General features: G+C 33.8%; 2 protein-coding genes across 2 annotated transcripts; both read left to right on the forward strand.

Moving 5' to 3' along the window:
- Window positions 1–2891: 2891 nt before the first annotated feature.
- On the forward strand, window positions 2892–5616 carry LOC145123746 (UDP-glycosyltransferase 85A8-like). Its single transcript, XM_079058960.1, has 3 exons — window positions 2892–3452; window positions 4326–4903; window positions 5088–5616. The coding sequence occupies exons 1-3, from the start codon at window positions 2936–2938 to the stop codon at window positions 5436–5438; spliced, it is 1446 nt and encodes a 481-aa protein (XP_078915086.1). The 5' UTR covers window positions 2892–2935; the 3' UTR covers window positions 5439–5616.
- Window positions 5617–5948: 332 nt separating this feature from the next.
- Window positions 5949–10158, forward strand: LOC145123747 (UDP-glycosyltransferase 85A8-like). Its single transcript, XM_079058961.1, has 3 exons — window positions 5949–6607; window positions 8454–9031; window positions 9644–10158. Exons 1-3 carry the CDS (start codon window positions 6106–6108, stop codon window positions 9995–9997), a joined length of 1434 nt encoding a protein of 477 aa, XP_078915087.1. The 5' UTR covers window positions 5949–6105; the 3' UTR covers window positions 9998–10158.
- Window positions 10159–21900: the final 11742 nt, after the last annotated feature.

Consider the following 21900-nt stretch of genomic DNA (forward strand, 5'->3'; position numbering starts at 1 on the left):
ATTATTTGCCCTTCTTAAATCCATCTCACTATGGAAGTCTAAGGCTGCTACACATTCATCTCAATCTAATCCCACCAAAAAGTAGTCAAATTGGATATGGATATGATTATTATAGTGTTTGTTGTGATTTGCAGGTATTTGGCACCCCAGATTCTTTCCTCCAATGTCCAAAAGAATAAAGCGGTGCAACTTCTAAAAAAGATAAAGAGGTGAAACTTCTTTGTCTTTTGTTGTATCTTATTAAACTTATTTGTAATTTTAATAATTTAACAATCGAAAGTGTGTAAAAAGCATTAATGAATAGTAACGCCGACTTAATTTTGAAGTTGTGGCTTCATTTTTGGAGCCGCCCACAATTAGTTATAAGAAATTTTCGGTAACTGGAAACATGCTATATTTTTATTGGGTACATAAAATATCACATGGCGAATAAAATTAGGTCAAACTAGGAATTAATTTTTTTATTTTTATTTATCAATATTTTTTTAACCAGCAAATCTAATTTACTATTAAGCTAACATCTAATTTCATCTATGTCAACTAGGGGTGGAATTGGTACGGTATCATTTTATTTTTCTCTAAACCGTGTACCGTACCAACTATAATTGGTAACAAAAAAATGCTACCGGTACCGTACCAAGTATACTTGGTACCAATATAGTTGGCTACCAACAAGTTTGGTTGGTACAAATTGGTAATGATATATACCAATTTCTTTTAATTTCTATTGTAAGATTTAAAAATAAGCAAATACATTGAGTACTTTTGATGTTTAATATAGAAAATAGTTTCATAATTCTTTTAGTTTATAAAAGAATTCTATTGAACTAACGTTAAAGTAACGTTTTCCTTTTGTGCTTTAACGTGGTAGTAACTATTGACTAATGCGACCAAATGAATTGTATAATGTTTTTAAAAATGTAAACACTAAACACAATTAGCAGATGAAATATACGATTTTGTTTATATATATATATATATATATATATATATATATATATATATATATATATATAACAAAAGAATTGGTTGGTACAGTATTACCATAGTATTCTAACTTTTATACCATTACCGTACCAACATCGCTCAATTGGTATGGTACTACCAACCAAGCATGTTGGCTACCAACTATATTGGCTATCAACTTTCTTGGTTCGGTTGGTAACATGTTAGTTGGTTGTTCATGGTACAATCTTGCCGGCCCTAATGTCAACAACAAAATTTGAACTAGAGGTGTGTACAATAACCAAAACCGAACCAAAAGCAGAAAAAAACCAAATAATTGAAACCGAAAAACCAAACCATTTGAAAAACCTACGGTTTGGTTTTTGCTTTTTATAAAAACCGATTTCTTTCGGTTCGTTTTGTTTTGTTTTTTAAATATAAAAACCAAAAAAATTGAACTACCAATATATATGTTTTAGTTTACTCCGACAATTGCTTTGATTGTAATGTTTTTTTTTATGAAAATGTTACTGTGATGTTCTTCAAAAAACTACAACGATATTTTTTTTATCAAACATCCGTTCGATTTCTTGCATTAAAGTATTTATAATATCCAAATTATTTTTATATTATACTTTAATAAAATATTTATAAGCACGTTACACGTATATAAATTGAACATATATTGTGTAATACTTGTATAAAACTGTCTCATTTTTGTTGAAGTTATAAGTAAAGTAAAAAGAAAGAAAGTATAAGAAATGTACACAACTTGCAACGTTGTCTAGTTACATATTAGATATTAGTGAGTCATTCTAACATATGAAAGAAGTTTCGACGTAAATTAAAAAGTATTTCAAATAGTTCATAAACATATAGGGAGAGTATATGTTGATGCCCACCAAAAGTTGTATTTATGTTATTTGTTAAAGGAAAAAACCGAAAACCAAAATAAAAAAAAAAAATCGAAAAACCGATAGAAACTGAAAAAACCGAAACTGAATAAAAAAAACATGATTTGGTTTTTCTAAAATAAAAAATGGAAATTATCGGTTCAGTTTCGATTTTAGTAAAAAACCGTACCAAACCAAAATATGCTCACCGTAACTTAGATACTCAACTTCAAGAAAGAAAAGACATCTGATTCAGTTGGGTTAGAAACCCTTTGATAATAGTAATAGGTAAGGCTAAACGGAGTGGAGGTCGCCACCGACCTCGCTAAGCTCGCTAGCAATCTTCTTACACCGCCCCCTACAACTCGTTAGGAGGGTTGCTAACAGGCCTGCAACTTAACCATTGAGAAAATGTGATTAAATCAGTGGACACTAGAATTGAGATTTGGGGTTTGGTTGATGTAGAGAGATGATCGATTTTTGGAGTGGAGGCTGAGGAATCAATTGGGGTTTTGAGGTATTTATATGGGGTGGATTGGGCTTCAAGATGGGCTAATACCTGAGCTAATTTTTTTAATAATTAAAATGAATTGGATTAAAAAGATCTGCTAACATATTCTTTATATTAAATTTTTATAAAAGATATTTTTGTTTCCTCTAGTTATACCAACTTGTATTAAAAAAAACACTTTTATAAAATAAGAATCAAAATATTCAATCCAACCTCTATAAATACTATTTATATTATATTAATTGTTTTTTGTTTAAAAAAATAAAAATTGTTTAATATTTATGCACAAAAAATATTTATATATTAAAATAAAATAATTTAATTAAATTAGAAAAAGAAAATAAAAAAAATAAAATGCTAGAAGTGTTACCACTCCATACCAAATGTTAAGATTAGGTATTAAATAGTGAAAAATGATGTGTCAGTCAAAGATCTTATGTGGCAAGGTGTTAGGAGTGTTACGACTCCCCTTAGCCTAATTGTAATTAAGCTAACCTTCCATTTATGCTTTTAATTTTTCTCCTATAAATACTACCACCGCTTCTTTCTTTCTCCCTCAATACACATAAAATACATACCGGAGAAGATGGGTTCCATAGCAGAAATGGAGAAGCCACATGCTATATGTATCCCCTATCCAGCACAAGGCCACATCAACCCAATGATGAAACTTGCCAAGCTCCTTCATTTTAAGGGCTTCCATATTTCCTTCGTCAACACCCACTACAACCATAGCCGCCTGCTCCGATCCCGAGGTCCTTCATCCCTTGATGGTCTGCCTGATTTTCGTTTCTACGCCATCCCCGACGGTCTTCCGCCATCTGATGCTGAAGCCACCCAGTCCATCCCGGCCCTCTGTGAATCTGTTCCTAAGCACAGTTTCGAACCTTTCTGTGAGCTGATTAATATGCTTAAAGGTGGCGAGGAGTCTGACGTGCCACCTCCAACCTGTATAATATCCGATGGGTGCATGAGCTTTACGCTTAAAGTTGCCCAAAAGTTTGGGTTGCCAGAAGTATTATTCTGGACGCCGAGTACTTGCGGAGTTTTGGCTTACACTCACTATCATGATCTTGTTGAAAAGGGTTATACTCCCCTCAAAGGTGAAATTACTATCCTAATTGTACTTGTTTTCTTGAGTTCCAAATTCCCAAAACCATATTTGTGTCACTGTGATCACTGGCCTTTTCCTGTCAAATGATTGAACTTGTTTATCTTTTCCAATGATATTATTATTTTGTACTATAAGTTTTGCTATTTCATTATAACGGTTTTATTATATTTCAATGCCTACTTTGTCAAAAGACAACCTAAATAATGCATATATAGCGATGTCATTTGTCTTACTTGTTGACATCATTTTATATATAATTTTTTTGGAACACCAAAATATATATATATATATATATATATATATATATATATATATATATATATATATATATATATATATATATATATATATATATATATATAACAAGACCCTAAAACCTTTTCTTGTCAATAGATTTAATAAAAACGATAATAAGCATTTTCTTTTTAATTGTCACTTTATATATACACTTATCTATTAATTAAGTTTTCATATGAACTAGGTAAAACTCGTGTATTACACGGATTGATTAAAAAATGATTAAATTCAAATTCTAAACAATATATTTTTTAAAATTAAATTTCGAAATAAAAAATGATTAATTGCAATTTCTTCTGATATTTATTAAGTTTAATACTTTGCATATATAAATATAAGTATTATGTGGCTTTTTAATTTTAAAAATTAAAAAAAAAACTGAAATTGACATGTAAATATTATTTAGTTCAAAAATATTGATAAGTATCAAAAGTCAGAGGTTGACACGTAACAAAATAGATTTTCATTTATATAGTATATATTATTTCCTATAAATAAATTTGGTTTTACCTTTCTAGTTTCTACATTTAGATACTTATAAATAGTAACTGCTGTAATGATACAGATATGAGCGAGATAACAAATGGGTACTTAGAGACAAACTTAGATTGGATTCCTGGAATGAATAACATCCAATTAAAGGATTTCCCCAGTTTCATTCGAACCACAGACATGCACGACACCATGTTGAACTATCTCATCACCGAAACTGCAGCTATCCCTAGCGGCTCCGCTGTGGTGCTCAACACTTTCGATGCTTTAGAACAAGATAGTGTTAACCCTTTAATTGCCTTAAATCCAAGAACCTTCACCATAGGCCCACTACACTTGATGCAACAACATATTGAAAATGACCGAGTCAAACACATTGGCTCCAACCTCTGGAAGGAAGATGAGAGTTGCATCAGTTGGCTTGACACAAAAGACCCTGGTTCAGTTGTTTACGTTAACTTTGGAAGCATTACAGTCATGACAAAAGAACAACTCATCGAGTTTGGGTGGGGACTGGCGAATAGCAAGAAAGATTTCTTGTGGATTACAAGGCCCGACATTGTCGGAGGCGATGAGGCCATGATGCCACCGGAGTTTGTTGACGAGACAAAAGGGAGAGGCATGGTGACTAGTTGGTGCCCTCAAGAACAGGTGATGTTTATTCTTTCTAATCACTGAGTAATAAAACCAAAACTATATACAAAATATTTAAATAGTTCAGAAGCATCATTTAAGAAGGAGTTCAAGATTTAGCCTTGATGGAAATATGCTTACCATATCACGCATAAATTTAAATCTGTCACTAAAAAGTTTCTTTATTGGTCTATATTTGAAGGTTTTAAAGCACCCAGCAATTGGAGCATTCTTGACTCATAGTGGATGGAACTCGACTATTGAGAGTATTAGCAGCGGTGTTCCAGTGATTTGTTGGCCGTTTTTTGCAGAGCAACAAACGAATTGTCGTTATAGTTGTGTAGAATGGGGGATTGGAATGGAAATTGATTCCAATGTAAAGAGAGAGGAGGTGGAAGCTCAGGTGAGGGAGATGATGGATGGGAAGAAAGGGAAAATGATGAAACATAAGGCTTTGGAATGGAAGAAGAAAGCGGAAGAAGCAGTTGCTATTGAGGGGTCGTCTTATCTCAACTTTGATAAATTAGTTACTGAGGTTCTCTTGAGAAAGTGAAGTCAATATTCAATTCTAATAGTTATTAATATCGTCATAAAAAGTATTGGAAACTTTACTTGGTATTGACTTAAAAAAGAGGTCAACGTAACTAGACATTTACTACGTACAACATGTATGTCTTTGGTTCACACAATTTGTAAAGATTATGAGAAAAAAATATGATTGTTTATTTTTAGCGTTAAAGACAATATTATTAATAGATGATATCATCTGACTTGATTCGGAAACCCAGGTACATGAAGGATAAAAAAAGGGATCAACTTGCATTTGTTGAATATTTAATCAAGATATAGAGCAATTATGCACCACAACAATCCTGATAAAATATCTGTTTCCTTTTCTAATTTTGTAAATTATATATGTTCATCTGTTTTCCTTTCTAACTTTGTAAATTATATATGTTCGAAATCATGATACACAATCCCCTAATTCATGTGATCTAAATATCTAGTTGTTGTTGAAAAATAAGTATGTAAATTTAAATATCAAGAAAACAAATGTATCGTTCCAAATAAAAATAATGTATCACAATACAATTCCCTTTTTGCTCTCTCCTAAGCTATAAATACAGGCAACCACTCTTCCCTTCTACCCGCTTCCAGCTCAATTATAATATCACCGTAGCTACACACAAATACACAAACACACATACACAGAGCATTAAATGGGTACCATTGGAGCAATGGAAAAGCCACATGCCATATGTATCCCCTATCCAGCACAAGGCCACATCAATCCCATGATGAAACTTGCGAAGCTCCTTCACTTTAAGGGCTTCCATATCTCCTTCGTCAACACCCACTACAACCATAAGCGCCTGCTCCGATCCCGAGGTCCTTCCTCCCTCGACGGCCTCCCAGATTTTCGTTTTCACTCCATTCCCGATGGTCTTCCGCCATCTGACGCAGAAGCCACCCAGTCAATCCCTGACCTCTGTGAATCTGTTCCTAAACACAGTCTGGAACCATTCTGTGAGCTGATTACCAAGCTTAACTGTGTGCTGCCGGTGAGCTGTATAATTTCCGACGGATGCATGAGCTTTACACTTGAAGCTGCAAAGAGATTTGGGCTGCCTGAGGTGCTATTCTGGACGACAAGTGCTTGTGGGCTTTTGGCTTACACTCACTATCGCGAATTTGTTCGAAAGGAGTATACTCCGCTCAAAGGTAAAACCATAAATTAAAGTACTGTTTCTGTTCTCATATATTTCTTCCTTTTCTCGGTTTTTTATATAATCTTCATTTTTTGTAGTTATAATAAACTTAAGGTTTAGATAAATAACGTTAAATTTTGTGTATGCATGATGGTCTTTGATTTGTTGCGAACATCGAAATCTTTTTAATATTTAATTATAGGGTGTTTGGGATTGTTTTTCTAACTTATTAAAAAAAATCAAATATTTATTACACATTTTCATTAAAGAAAAATAAAATATTAAATGTAATTAATAAGTATTTTTTAAAATAAAATTTCGATATAAGAAATGAAGAAACATATTAATTGCAATTTAGTATAATATTTATTACATTTGATAATTTACATATATAGGTATAAGTTTATGCGACTTTTTAATTTTAAAAATTGCAAAAAACCATAAATTGACATGTGGATATTGTTTATTTGAAAAAATCACAAAATAACAACTGTCAAAACTTATTAGAGATTGACATATGACAAAATTATTTTCATTTATTATAGTAGATTTTAGATTGTGATACAAGATTATATTTCTATTATGATATCTGTCATATTTAATTAAATTAATATTTTTTTTTATGTTTGATATCATCTAAAAATGATAGAAGCATAGGTATGAATAAAAATTAAGAAGGGTATTTAATTTGCCTATTAAAAAAATGTTTGACAAATTTAGAAGTATTTTTTGAAAACAATTTTTAATACCTTAAAAAATAGTTATTTAAAGAGTATAGACTTTTTTAATTAACTAATTATGACTTTTTAGATAAAATGTTTATATTATCTTTAATGAACTTTTTGATTTTTCGTTTTCGTTACTTCCCTTTTCTTATGCACCTTTTAGTCATTTACAATTATAAAGTTTTTTCCACAATTCCAACATTAAAATAAAATTAAAAAAAAAATTGACATCCTCATAAGTATTTTCAAAAAACAATCACAAACAAGTAGATGAAACAAGCTAGTATAATGTGGCTAATATAAACATTTTTAATAGCTGGTTGTTATTTTCAACAAAATTTCATGTAGTTTTATAAAAAAAAAAATCCAGAATAAAAAAAAACATGTTCAATTTATATGACATGGTTTTGTCCACTCTAAATTTATTTATTTATATTTTTGGAAAAAAAAACAAAGAAAGAAAATGCACGTACGTTTTCACCATAAAAATCGCAATTATTGTCATTTATTTCACATAACCCATTAATTGGACCACTATTTTGGATCTTAATTGAATTCTTTTGTCCCTTATCTATATATGGTTGAAAATCTAGGTTATCATTATCTATATATGGTTGAAAATCTAGGTGATCAAATCATTGAAAGATTATTGTGAAATGTTAGAAAGTCTAGAATTTATTTGAATTATATCAAAGGGTTTCTAGTTCAACGGTATCAGATGTTGCCCTTCTTCCTTAAGGTTGAGTAACGGTGAGGGTTCAAATCTCGTTGGAGACATAGGTGGATTTAGGAATAGTTTATGATTATACTGTATTTACCGTTTAAAAAAAATTAAATTAAATTAAAAATGTAAGATATATATCATGATTTTACTAATTACAAAAATAGTCTTTCGTAGACATTTCTTTTTAATTGCACATCAGGATCAGGATATATAATATATTATCCTCAATATTTGGCTTAGATGATTATGTGTTAAATTGGATATCATAAACTTTCTACAAATAATTACTCAACACTAATTTGATATATTGCTTTTAGACTATTATTTATTTTATTTTGTATAATATTTCTGAATTTCACTTTATTTAATTACTCAATGCTAGTTATCTCACGTATCTGAATGTTAACTAGATATGAGCTACGTAACAAATGGATATTTAGAAACAACGTTAGATTGGGTTCCTGGGATGAAAAACATCAAATTAAGGGACTTCCCAAGCTTCATTCGAACCACAGATATAAACGACATCATGCTCAACTATCTCATGACGGAAGCTGAGACTCTCCCTAGAGGCTCTGCTGTGGTCCTTAACACATTTGATGCCTTAGAACAAGACAGCGTTAATCCCATACTTGCCATGAACCCACGAACATTCACCATAGGCCCACTTCACCTGATGCAAGAACATGTGCATGATGAACGACTCAAACAAATTGGGTCCAATCTGTGGAAGGAAGATGTGAGCTGCATCAATTGGCTTGACACGAAAGATCCTGGATCAGTTGTTTTTGTCAACTTTGGAAGTATTACAGTTATGACGAAAGAACAACTCACTGAGTTTGGGTGGGGACTTGCTAATAGCAAGAAGGATTTCTTGTGGGTAACGAGGCCAGACATCGTGGGTGGCAATGAAGCCATGATGCCACCTGAATTCGTTGATGAGACCAAAGAGAGAGCCATGATGACCAGTTGGTGCCCTCAAGAACAGGTACTACAGACAAAATATATGTTCTAGAGTATAAAAAGTAATAGTATTAGTAGATAAATTACATATCTATAAGTTTTTTGTTACCACTTAGTTTCTTCGATATAAAAGTGAATAAGACGATAAACGATCACGTACCATCATGATTCTTATCCATGTTGGTATTCAACAAATAAAACAAAAAGAACCATCTCGTTGAAAAAGAAACAGGACAAAAAACGGCGACCCCATTGCAAATTGTGATTTGTGACATCAACTTTGTTTCGGAATTACACATGCAATACTAGAAAAGTAAATAAAAAAAAATAAGAAGAATAAATTAAGGAGAGTACTTAAGTCATCATATACCAAACGGCTTCTAGCCCAGCGGTACCCGTGTTGCCCTCCCTCCTAGAGGTTGAGGGTTCAAGTTTTATTGGAGACATAGGTGGTATTAGGAGTAGTGTAGATTTGCCGTTCTATTAAAAAAAAAAAAAAAAAAAAAAAAAAAAAAAAAAAAAAAAAAAAAAACTTAAGTCATCATATGAGCATGGTTTTGTGTGCACCTTTTAATCATGACATGCATAATGTATAATCTGAATACTGAAAAGTCGTTTGATTGATCTACGTATGAAGGTTTTAAAGCACCCAGCAATTGGGGGATTCTTGACACATAGTGGATGGAACTCAACTATTGAGAGTATTAGCAGCGGTGTTCCAGTGATTTGTTGGCCGTTTTTTGCAGAACAGCAAACAAATTGTCGATATAGTTGTGTAGAATGGGGGATAGGAATGGAAATTGACACAGATGTGAAGAGAGAGGAGGTGGAGGCTCAGGTGAGGGAGATGATGGATGGGAAGAAAGGGAAGATGATGAAAAGCAAGGCCTCAGAGTGGAAGAAGAAAGCCGAAGAAGCTGTTGCTATTGGTGGATCTTCTTATCTCAACTTTGATAAATTAGTTAGTGAGGTGCTATTGATCAGAAAATGAACACTGCATTTCGTTGCTAGTGGTTAATGTGTTGCAAAAAAGTTACGATTTACGACGACTGTGGCTGAATACACAATAATTATATCAAGATGTTTTGCTGCTATATTGTTTGTTTTTTAATTTTTGAAACCTTGTTTAATAAATGTTCTATTTAACTTCAATCACCGTACACAAAATGTACAAATTATAGTTCTAGAAAAAAAGAAGGTTGATTTTAGTTACCGAAAAACAATTTTTATTTTCCATTTGTCGTTTTTGGTTTTTAGTTTTCGTTTTTTTTTTCAGTTTTAATTTGAAGATCTAAAAAGCATGCGTTTTCACATGCTTTTTATTTAGTTACCGGAAAAACAATATGTTTAATTAAACGCATGCTTTTTAGATCTTCAAATTAATACTGAAAAAAAAACACATGAAAATGAAGTCTAAAGATTAAGAGAAGTCTAATTAAACCTGTTAAACTGAATAAAAACACGTGAAAATGAAACATTTTGCATGACAATATTTGGTGGCCTTTTCACATCTCTTTAGACTTCTCTTAATTTTTTTTTTGAACGGCATGTATATTTGAAAAAAAAAAACAAAGCTAGCAAAAAACTAGTAAACCAAACCAAAATAAAAATTACAAGTTCAAAGGGTGTTAGAGCAAAACATTCCAATCTCGAGACTTACAGCACCGTCATTGCAATAGAGATCACCACATCCTTCTTAGTCACATTCAAATGTTATGAAACTTTTTGAAGCGTATGTATTCATCTAAAACAATATTTCTTTTCAATATTATATTTTTTTTTATGTATATTGATTGATGTAAAACTTATGGTTTTGTATTTTTTTAATGTTTTGAGGTGATTTACAACTTGTTTTCATGTGTATTTTTAATGTTTAAACGTGTTTTAATATGTGTTTCTAATGTTTAAACTTGTGTGTTTGTGTGTGCAGAAAAATAAGACAAAACATGACAATTCTAGAAACATGGATGAACCGGGAATCGGTCACCATACTAGTTCAAACTATGTATCAATATAAAAAATTCAACTTACGCAATATATATATATATATATATATATATATATATATATATATATATATATATATATATATATATATATATATATATATATATAAGCAACCAAAACCATAAGTAATAATACATTTGTGTTTTCATTGATTATAAAATTTAACAATCATCAAAACAAACCCAATCCATTCAATATAGAAAATTCTTTCCTTTATATATATATATATATATATATATATATATATATATATATATATATATATATATATATATATATATATATATATATATATATATATATATATATATATATATATATAGCTTTAGGTTCTATGGAAAACAAAAACCCTAAAAAAACCTTAAAAATCATAAAAAGGCATAAAAAAATACTTAGAGATCACAAAACTTTTTTTTGAATTTTTTTTTATAAAAAATCGCAGCTTTTTATTAAAATTCACTGGAAAAAAAATCAATTTTTTATTATAAAAAAACATTCAAATTTTTTTTTCAACGAATTTCTTTAAAAACCTGCGATTTTTTCATAAAAAAAATCAAAAAAAAGTTTTGTGATCTCTAGGTATTTTTTATGCATTTTTATGATTTTTAGGGTTTTTTTTAGGGTTTTTTTGTTTTCCAAATAACCCTTCCCTATATATATATATATATATATATATATATATATATATATATATATATATATATATATATATATATATATATATATATATATATATATATAATAAGCAACCAAAACCATAAGTAATAATATATTTGTGTTTTCATTGATCATAAAATTTAACAATCATCAAAACAAACCCAATCCATTCAATATAGAAAATTCTTTCCTTCTTACTTTTCAGTTATCTTACTAAATTCAGCATGCATGATGTTTATTTACATTTTGGGCATAACATTTAAATTTAATTTACTTTTAATTACAATAAAATTGATAATGTTGAGCATCTATAATTCATTTTAAACTATTTGTATCACATGTGAGGGATAATGTGTCTGGTTTGCTAAGTAATACTCTTTGAATTAGGGATGCAAAACATAATTTGATATTGGTATACGGAGCAATATATATATATATATATATATATATATATATATATATATATATATATATATATATATATATATATATATATTTATATATGTGTGATCCATTTAGAAATCATAGTTTCCCGAGAACCTGAGAACTAAAGGTGGAACATTATATCAAAATCAACCCATTAAGGGTATGATCGTCAAGTTTGCAATCTCATTTAATTTTTAATTATTTGCGTTAGTGGAATTATTAATAAAAATGTCTAATTAACACAATAAATCAAATTTTCGGATTTTTTATAAAAGTAGTAATTTTCAATGTTTTTAAAAAATGCAGATTTTTTTTATTTTTTTAGAAAGTATGAATTTTTTTAAAACAAAATTGAAAAAAAAAATATTTTTTTAAGTCTGCAATTTTTCTAAAAACAGTAAATTTTTAAAAATCAGTACATTTAAAAATAATTGGAATATTTAATATATATATATATATATATATATATATATATATATATATATATATATATATATATAATTTAACCAAAAAAATTAACATTTCAAGAGCGTATATACATATTTTTTCAAGTACATACATACATATTTTTTTCAAGTGCATATATGCATATTTCTTATACTATAATATTCATAAGTAAAAAAATAAAAATAAAATAAAATAAAAATCAGTTTTATTTACTAATTATAAATACAATAGTACAAGTATTTTATTCGATACAAAATTAAATATATATAAAAAATTCTACAAAGATTGAAAGTGTTATCATTTCTTCGTGTCATGATTTTCATATTTCTTCAATTTATCACTTTTCACCTCTTCAATATTTTCCACAAATTCTTTTAAATCTACAAAAACATTAAAAAAAAATTATAAATGCAAAAACACTCATAAAATTTCATATGAATATATAATGTAAGATTCACAAATTTCATGTGAATATATAATATAAGATTCACATGTGATTATATCATGTAAGATTCACATGTGATTATATAATGTATATTTTGCATGTGATAGTATCTTTTAAGATTCAAATGTGAAATTCACAAGAAAATTTTAAAAAATATTTAAGCGAAGAACACTCGCACAAAATGCATGTGTGCATATAAATGTAATTCACATGTTATTTACATTTGAAACACATGTAATTCATATTTGACTTACTTGTGATTTACATGTGAATTACATGTGAGTCATATGTGAATTACATGTGAATCACATGTGATTCACATGTGAAACACGTGTGATTCACATGTGAAACACGTGTGATTTACATGTGAATCACGTGTGATTTACATGTGAATCACGTGTGATTTACATGTGAATCACATGTAATTCATATATGATTCACTTGTGATTTACATGTGAATCACTACATACCTAATATTGTAGTAAGTAAGAAAACCAAGTTGTATAAAGGGGACATAAATATAAAAATAAAACATACTTGAGAGCCAACTTTGTATGTTGAAGGCGATAATAGAACATAACAAGTCACTATAACTTTTCATGGTGTGAGGATGATCCAATCCCAGTTCTCTCTCATTGATGTCTAAAGCTTTCTGTTAGTAGATTGTAGCCTACAATTCCATCCAAAGATTTTGAGAACTTGAAAGATAGACAAAACAACAAAATAGTATATCTACATTATTTATTAATAATAATAATAATAAATCATGACATGGTTGAAGTCTCCAATATGATACAAAACCACAGCAAGAAGATTGTAAGCTCCTGCAGTTATTCGATGATAAGTCAAAACAACTGCAAACATTAAAGTAGCATGATAATGGAAGTAATGAATCCCAAGCTGTGAGAAAAAAAGTCAAAAGTCAAAACTCTAATATTAAATCAAGAAATGAATAAACAGATAATGAATATAGTCACTATACCTTGAGAGATGTAAAATCAGGGAGTTTGAATGAAGCAATAGTCTTTGTTGAGGGAACAAAATCCATAAATGTTAATGTTGCAGCAATCTGCGGTATTCATTTTGTATAAATAAAATCTTGATTTAGAGTTTGAGATCACTTACAGACGTTCGAAAAAGAATCAATGTCAAATAAAAAAATAAAGAAAGTACATGAAAGAAAGGTTTTTTTGTCATTGCCTTGCTCTTATGTTGCTTTAGGTGTAATACAAACAATAGAGAGCTTTGAAAGCAGACCACATAGTTGAAGATATGAACCAACTCCCTCACAAATCCTCATATGTGCAAATCTAGTTCCCTTGAATTTTTTATATTTTATAAATAAAGCTTTTAAAATTTATAAAAACTGAAGTTCTTACCTTCATAAATTCCGGTTTCAGATACTCTGCCATGTCATGATTCTTTATGATTCTGAAAAGGGTAGTGATGACATCATTTGGTGAATATCCAAAATCATAAAGCTGCTTCAGACCAGAACAAGCATCTGAAGGGTTTTAGTATACTACAACATCCTATGGTGCACATACAACCCTAAATGCTTTGGATCTATGTTTTCTCTAATTATACATGCAATATGTTTCCAAAGAATTAAGCCTACAACTAGCATATAATTGACATAATCAACATAGAAATGAGTTATAGAATTACCTCCTTGTTGTACCTTGTAGAACTTCTTGAGTTTGACGTTTAAGAACTTAGCACCAATAGTGTGAATGCCTCAAATGGAATCACAACACACCTTGGACAAAGGATAACTTTTGAGAGAATATTCTTACACCAAAATCAGCTCAATGGTCTCCATGAACACTAGTGTGTCTAGTAGTCAACTTTGGATGCTAAGGGGCTTCTTATATAGTGTGGGAAGATTAGCGTTACACCATGTAAACCCTAATGTGCATGACCTTCCATATTCCTTAGGCTCCATGGGTTTAAACCCCCATGGATCATCCATGGGTTGTAACATTGGTTTAGCCCAACCTACAGAATCATGGATCATTGGCCCATACCATAAGAATGAATGATTTACCAAATCAATCCCCATATATTTAATTAGTCTCTTTTGATCACAAAATTAATTCCAAATTAATTCTTGATCAATACTAATTAAATAATATGATTTCATATTAATATATTAGAACTTATAATATATTAATAAATCATAAATAACTTTTTCTCAAAAGTCCATCCTATCAAATTGTCCTGGTGATATGCAACCCAAATGGACCATGCTACTCTCGAGTCAAGTACATACCAATTATAGTTATGGGCTTAGACACCTAATCCAACAGTCTCCCACTTGGATAAGTCTAATAACTATTATTGCAAGTACGACTCCACAACCCGACTAGCAATCGTAGTTCTTAAAATTCGTTGTCGAACTCTGACCTAGTCAATGACGCGTCCATTAGATAAGGGATTATGTATTCCTCCATTCTAGATATCATATGGATTGAGACATGGATTGTAATCATTCTCTCTGTCCATCTGTTGTTTCCCGATTTACGATTTATGACGACTGACTAATTGAACAAATCAAATCAGTCCAGGCTTGGCCAAGCGCTTAGGTTTGTCATCACTAAATCATCGAGGGGCCCACAGATATCGCTTTTACCCACATGGGGTAAAAGGAACGGATAAACTTCGACCCAAATGCTCGCTTTTACTTACTCATCAAATCACACAGAACGATATGTTTTATAACACCAAGTTACTGGTGCGTGTACATATGTCAATGTGCAACCGACTTGCAACTACAACTCACATGTCTCCGTTTGAAGAATATAAGATATTATCGTCTCACAATCACTCGTGATAAAATCCATGAAGTGATTCAGATGAGTGTGGGTTGAATCCAATACTCGAATCTTATTCCAGGAATACTCATGAACACTGCAGCTATGTCTAAAACACCTAGACAAACTACAGACTCATTCACGACAGTCTTGCCTCAATACCTACTTCCAAAGTATGATCGACTGTGGACGGTTTGAATAACCTAGTTATCCGAGAAGTCAAAACATGCAAAGTGAAACACAAGAATAATACTAATCCTATATGGCCCCAAAACTTTTGAGTGTCATATTGATTACTCATTATTCATTGTATAATGTTTTGATTTATCAACTTAATACTTGAATTAAAACAATAGTTATGCCATGCTCCAAGCATGCACACTATGTTTGTCTATGGTCCTGACTTTGTGAAATAGATCAATTGAAAAACATTTCAATGATGCTCATTTCACAATTCCAAATCTTTATTGCAAGTGTAAGAATTCCAAATTCTTGTCACTGCTAGAAAGTGTTAGATTCTAAACTATCATGCAATGAATCTTCTGTAATGTCTAGGTACCAAAAGTCACAGACACTTGACCAACAATATTACAAAATATTCCTTTGGAGATTGTTACAAGACAATTCCATCAGATTCAAAGTACATTCCTCTGAACATCCTTCTTGCATAAAAGTTTCTAACTTTCTGATCTATTCTTAACATCCAACTCCTAATATGGAAACATTCCATATTTGCCACACGACAACTCATTATCAATAAAATCTTGTCTATTCATAATAATGTCAATATGATCCATCCATTACTATACTTCCAGCTGTCCTTAAGCGACCAATATTTGGCGAACCTTAGATTGTCCTTAACAGTTGTTTAACCACTTTAGTCATATCCGGTTCTATTCCTTTTTCCCTCTTAATGCCCTAGGCATTTGGAAAATTAGAACACAAGAATATTATAGCATATGCAATCGATCCTATACCCGAAGCATATGGGATGCGATTCATAATGTCTAACATAAAGACATGATACTTGATCACCTTTGGCTATAATATTTCTATTTGCCATGTTCTCACAATTTAAATTATGAAGAGGGATGTCGTAATCATAATTGAATTTTGAGAACGCAATCAACATTTCCATATAGAATTTCCTTATGTCGAATCTTTTTCAACATAACATTCATATATTTCCTTGACTAAATTTGATTAAAACTCAATCTAAGCTTTTAGAAATGAAATGAAGTATAAATTCCTTTCCCTTAATTATAGCAAAACAACTTTTGAAACCCTACAACTTGCGAATTGAAACCTTTGTTTTCTATAATTAACATTGCTAACTTGCAACACTTACCATAATAATTATGCACCCACTAGCATAATAATTATTATCTTACTAGCATAACACTTATGCTCCCACTAGCTTTGACATGCACTCTGAAATCAGTTGGACTTCTAGAAATCAATACTTATTGACTTTCAATACCAAAGTTCGGATTTCCGATACGGGATGCTTCGATAAGACTTTATCTAGGCTTCTCAAACTCATACACCTTTCCTTAGATAGCTCACATGTTTGTCTAAACAACTTTAGAACCTACAGTCATAAGTCTGAAATGTTTAAACCTTTTCCATTTCTCACAATTCGGGTTATGAAGAGGGATGTCGTAATCATAATCGAATTTGAGAATGCAAATATCACAATTTCTATCTCCTTAAAATCTACTTAGTGAAAGCATTTCCTCACAATCATTTTCATGAATTGGAGAGAAACCTTATGACACTTAGATTTTATGGTATATGTGTTCCTATCCATGTGAATTTGTCATAACCATAATCACAAGACATGGTTAGCGACAAATCCAAACACATATGGACTGAATTTGTTCAATCTTAAGTTCTTGCCACTTGGCAGCACAAGGGCATACCATCGCTTCCAAGGTTGTTATGCAAACAACTGAGAACTCATAGAACTCATATGCATAGTTAACTTTAACTGGAATGGGCACAAAAACAAGAATATGTCAACACGATAGGTTACAAACTTCAAGTCGTGTGCTAGTGTTTAACAATAGGTTTACTCTTGATTAGTTCTTGAAACTTCCAAGATCTTTAAGACTCCCACTGACCTCTTGTGTAGCACCTGGTTCCTGGTATGTAAATTTATCTAAGTATTTTGCATTTTTAGCCTTGGACTCGGCGAGTTGTAGGCCCGACTCGCCGAGTAGAGCCGGGACATGGAACACGTTTAAGTTGGCGACTCGGCGAGTCCATATTCTGGACTCGGCGAGTCCCCACTGTCTGGTGAAACCCTAATTCCAAGGGTTTGCACCCTATTTAAACCAACCTTATGCGCCCCAAGCTCGCCCCCATTCACCCTCAGAGCCCCCTATATCGTTCTAACATCGTTCCTTGTGAAATTGAAGTGCTTGGTGTGATTTCTTGAAGACTTTGAGAGAGAAAGGAGAGTAGATCAAGAGGAGAGGAAGGAGGTCAGGCATCTTGGTGTTATTTCAGAGATTTCCTTGAGGTATAACTCAGTTTCCCTCTGTTCTCATGCTTATAGTCCCTTAGAGCTCCATTAAAGTCCTTCTTGAGCCATTTCCAAGCTTGGGTATGAACTAGGGTCTGTGATAAGCCGATCAACCTTTAGATCTAGGCATGATTGAGCTCTAGGAGCTCGGATCCACTGCCTTTATGAAGCCATATTGCATGAAAGCCCTAGATCTACTCTTTTAGTGCATTTTGAGCCCTAAAACCTTCATTGGTGTTTATTTACACGTAAAGTTGGAAACTTTACGTGTTAATCAAGCCCTAGGAACCGAGATCTACATATGGAATGAGCTGGATCCAAGCAAAATCGAGTATATATTAGTGGCATGTGGCCGACTCGGCGAGTCGTTCATCGGACTCGGCGAGTCGAGTCGCGAGTCCTCGAGTTTTCCCCTTTTCGTGTTGCTGAGTGGAGTCGTGAGTCATGGGGGGGTGACTCAGTGAGTCGAAAGCCAGACTCACTCATGGAGGAACTCGACGAGTCAATGCCCTGACTCGGCGAGCCTCAAGAACAGACTCGGCGAGTTGTTCATACAACTCGGCGAGTAGGATGAAGGACTAGTGGTCATCGGCTTAGAAGGGAACTCGTCGAGTCAATGCCTAACTCGACGAGTAGAGACGAGATTATGGTCAATCGAGTGGATAGGGACTCGGCGAGTTGGCAAGCCAACTCGGCGAGTCGGGTCAACTGGAAGTTGACTTTGATTTTGACTCTTGGTTTAGTTAGGGGTAAATGGTCATTTTACCCTGAGGGCGGTTAGCAGTATTTGACTGAGTGTTTTTGTGGGAATTATAGCCGGAGGATTTCCGGAGCAGCAGCAGCAGCAGAAGTCAGTCAGTTCCCACGCAGATTAGCAGCCACTTTGAGGTGAGTTACCTTCCAGTAGCGGTGGGTCTACGACCACAATGCCGGCCCACCAATAGGAGTTGCATGATAGATGATTGTCTCTGTGATATTCATCTAGGGTTGTTACTACCTGTGATATGTTTATGTGCTAAAATGACATGATGCTATGTACTAGTGACTGTAGGGGGAGATAGTCCCCAGATTACCGGCCAATAGGGTCGAAGGGGCGGTCCTGCCCAGCCATGCTAGATAGATTATGTGATAAATGTGTTATGTGGTAGTAGTAAGGGGGTGAAATAGTCCCCAGTACCCGGTCGAGAGGACCGAAGGGGAGACCAGCGCCCATATATGCTAGTCAGTACCCGGTCGAGAGGACCGAAGGGGAGGCCAGCTCCCAGATATGTTAGACAGTACCCGGTCGAGAGGACTGAAGGGGAGACCAGCACCCAGATATGCTAGTCAGAACCCGGTCGAGAGGACTGAAGGGGAGGCCAGCTCCCAGATATGCTAGACAGTATCCGGTCGGGAGGACCGAAGGGGTAGGTCGGGCACCCAGATATGCCGGACAATATATGTATGTTATGTAACTGTATGGTAGGTGGTATGATGGGGGAACCCACTAAGATTTGTGCTTACAGTTTATAGTTTTATTTTCAGGTACCTCTTCGTCGAAGGGGAAGGAGCTGGCGCGGTAGCGGCACATCATACACACACATTGATTTCCGCATCATGAGTTATTCTGGAATTTGTACTCTGACATTATTATGTTTTTATAAAATGGTTTCCGGACACGCGACATTTTTATGAAATGATATGATCAGTGAATGTTTTATTTCTAATGTTTGCTAAGTATATGTTTCAAAAATGAAATTTTTTTTGGCTCGTATTTTGGGATGTTACAAGTTGGTATCAGAGCCCTGGTTTGAGGGATTCGGACACACCTTCGGGGGATGTCTGGACTCAAATCGAGGGATTAAAAGATTTTTATAAAGAAACGATTTTCTAAAGACTGGGTAAAAGTGTTTCGAGAAAGAACGAGGTGTGTGATGTGCGCGACCGGCCGAGCTCAAGTAAGTTTTCCCCAAAGTACCCATACAAGTTTATGTTATGATTATCAGTTTCAGTTTCAGTAGAACAACATGCTAGAATAGGACTAAGGATCTAGGAATGATGCCTTATGTGCCTGCTTTATGTGTTCCAGCTTTATGAGAATTGCATGCTAGTACCGAGTAGACAGTAGTAGGATAGCCTGTTTAGGTTATGCCTGATAGTATGAGCTTAGCAGTGTATGCTAGTACAGATCAGTCGATATGATAGCCAGAGTAGTACATACTTGATTATGTGTACTCAATGTCCGAATGCTGCTTGCTATGTGCTTTTAGGAGTTCTAGTTGTCTTTCACTAACTAGTAAACGAATAGGTTAATATACATATTGCAAGGACTAAATAATTTCAGAGGGTTGGGTCTAGCCCTATTTCGCAGCTCTTGTTTGAGTCCAACCGTTGTAGGGTAGGATCCCTTATTCGAAGAATTATCTAGTCTGAGTAATATGTAATAGTATTCACAAGCTAGTTAGGGGAAGAAAGCAGGGACTTCTTATGCAGCTGAGGGCGGAGAGTGGGTTGGCGACTTCCTAGCGCGAGCCTAGGATGAGATTAGCATGAGATCAACAGTAGTAGTAGGGACTTGGTGGAGTCGAGGCAGTTCTTGAGGAAAGTACGGATAGATGTGGAAGGTAGTATGGGCCCGTACTACTGAAAGCAGAGGATCCGTACTTGAATTAAGGGAGGCTGAGGCGAGACCAGGAACCTTGCAGTAGACGTGATCCCTTTAGATGTATCAGTACCACTGACAGTTGTCATTATGTATTGCAGAATGGTGGTACTACGCTCGAGGCCAGCAGTTAGCAGTTCAGGAGAGGGATCGGGTTCGGGATCAGGTTCCGAGCCAATAGACGAGAGGCTACGCGAGTTCATCGCGTCAGAGATCACCAGAGGCATCCTTGATTCGACTCTCATTATCTTCGGGTCGATCAAGGAAGGGATAGTGGAGTTGATGGATGATCGCCTCAGGGCATTCAGGAGCGACATGGCATCTGGCCAGTCAGGATCTCGCACACTGTCCTTCAAGGACTTCCAGGGCAGTGGTGCGCCGGATTTTCACGGGGCGAAGGACCCCATAGCTGCCAGGCGATGGATTGCAAACATTGAGTCTGCACAGTTGACTAGCTTCTGCCCCGAGGGGTCAAAGGTGAGATTTGCAGCAGGATGTTTGAGAGATCGAGCTAGGGATTGGTGGGAATCCGTTGGTGACTCGTTGGGAGCCTCGGCTGTCGAGGCTATGACCTGGTCGGACTTCGTGACCAGGTTCAGGGCAGAGTTTGCGCCGGCTGTCGAGCTTCAGCAGCTGGCCAGGGAGTTCCTAGATATGAGACAGACGACGGAGACTGTGGCGGAAATCACCGCCAAGTTCCGGGAGAGAGCGTTACTGGTGCCCCAGTACGCGGGTGATGAGGATATGAGGAGGACCCGCTATCATGACATGCTACGAGCTGACATTCGGGAGCATGTCAGTTTTTCAGCTTGCCCTACCCTGGACTCTATGGTTGCTAGGGCAAGGGAGAGGGAGATAGACCTGGAGCACATTCGGAAGAGAAAGGCGGAAGAGGGGCATGTTATGGGGGCTTCGGGGAAGAAGCCCAAGG

The sequence above is a fragment of the Lactuca virosa genome, chromosome 7 (assembly GCF_052849685.1).
Source record: "Lactuca virosa cultivar CGN04683 chromosome 7, Lactuca_virosa_CGN04683_v6, whole genome shotgun sequence".
NCBI classification, from domain to species: domain Eukaryota; kingdom Viridiplantae; phylum Streptophyta; class Magnoliopsida; order Asterales; family Asteraceae; genus Lactuca; species Lactuca virosa.

What these genes read in the sequence shown, in the direction of transcription:
- LOC145123746 (XM_079058960.1), top strand. Translation starts at nt 2,936, where the DNA reads ATGGGTTCCATAGCAGAAATGGAGAAGCCACATGCTATATGTATCCCC. An exon ending in GGGTTATACTCCCCTCAAAG is followed by an intron (nt 3,453 to 4,325) that starts GTGAAATTACTA and finishes GTAATGATACAG; the next exon opens with ATATGAGCGAGATAACAAAT. An exon ending in GTTGGTGCCCTCAAGAACAG is followed by an intron (nt 4,904 to 5,087) that starts GTGATGTTTATT and finishes CTATATTTGAAG; the next exon opens with GTTTTAAAGCACCCAGCAAT.
- LOC145123747 (XM_079058961.1), top strand. Translation starts at nt 6,106, where the DNA reads ATGGGTACCATTGGAGCAATGGAAAAGCCACATGCCATATGTATCCCC. An exon ending in GGAGTATACTCCGCTCAAAG is followed by an intron (nt 6,608 to 8,453) that starts GTAAAACCATAA and finishes AATGTTAACTAG; the next exon opens with ATATGAGCTACGTAACAAAT. An exon ending in GTTGGTGCCCTCAAGAACAG is followed by an intron (nt 9,032 to 9,643) that starts GTACTACAGACA and finishes CTACGTATGAAG; the next exon opens with GTTTTAAAGCACCCAGCAAT.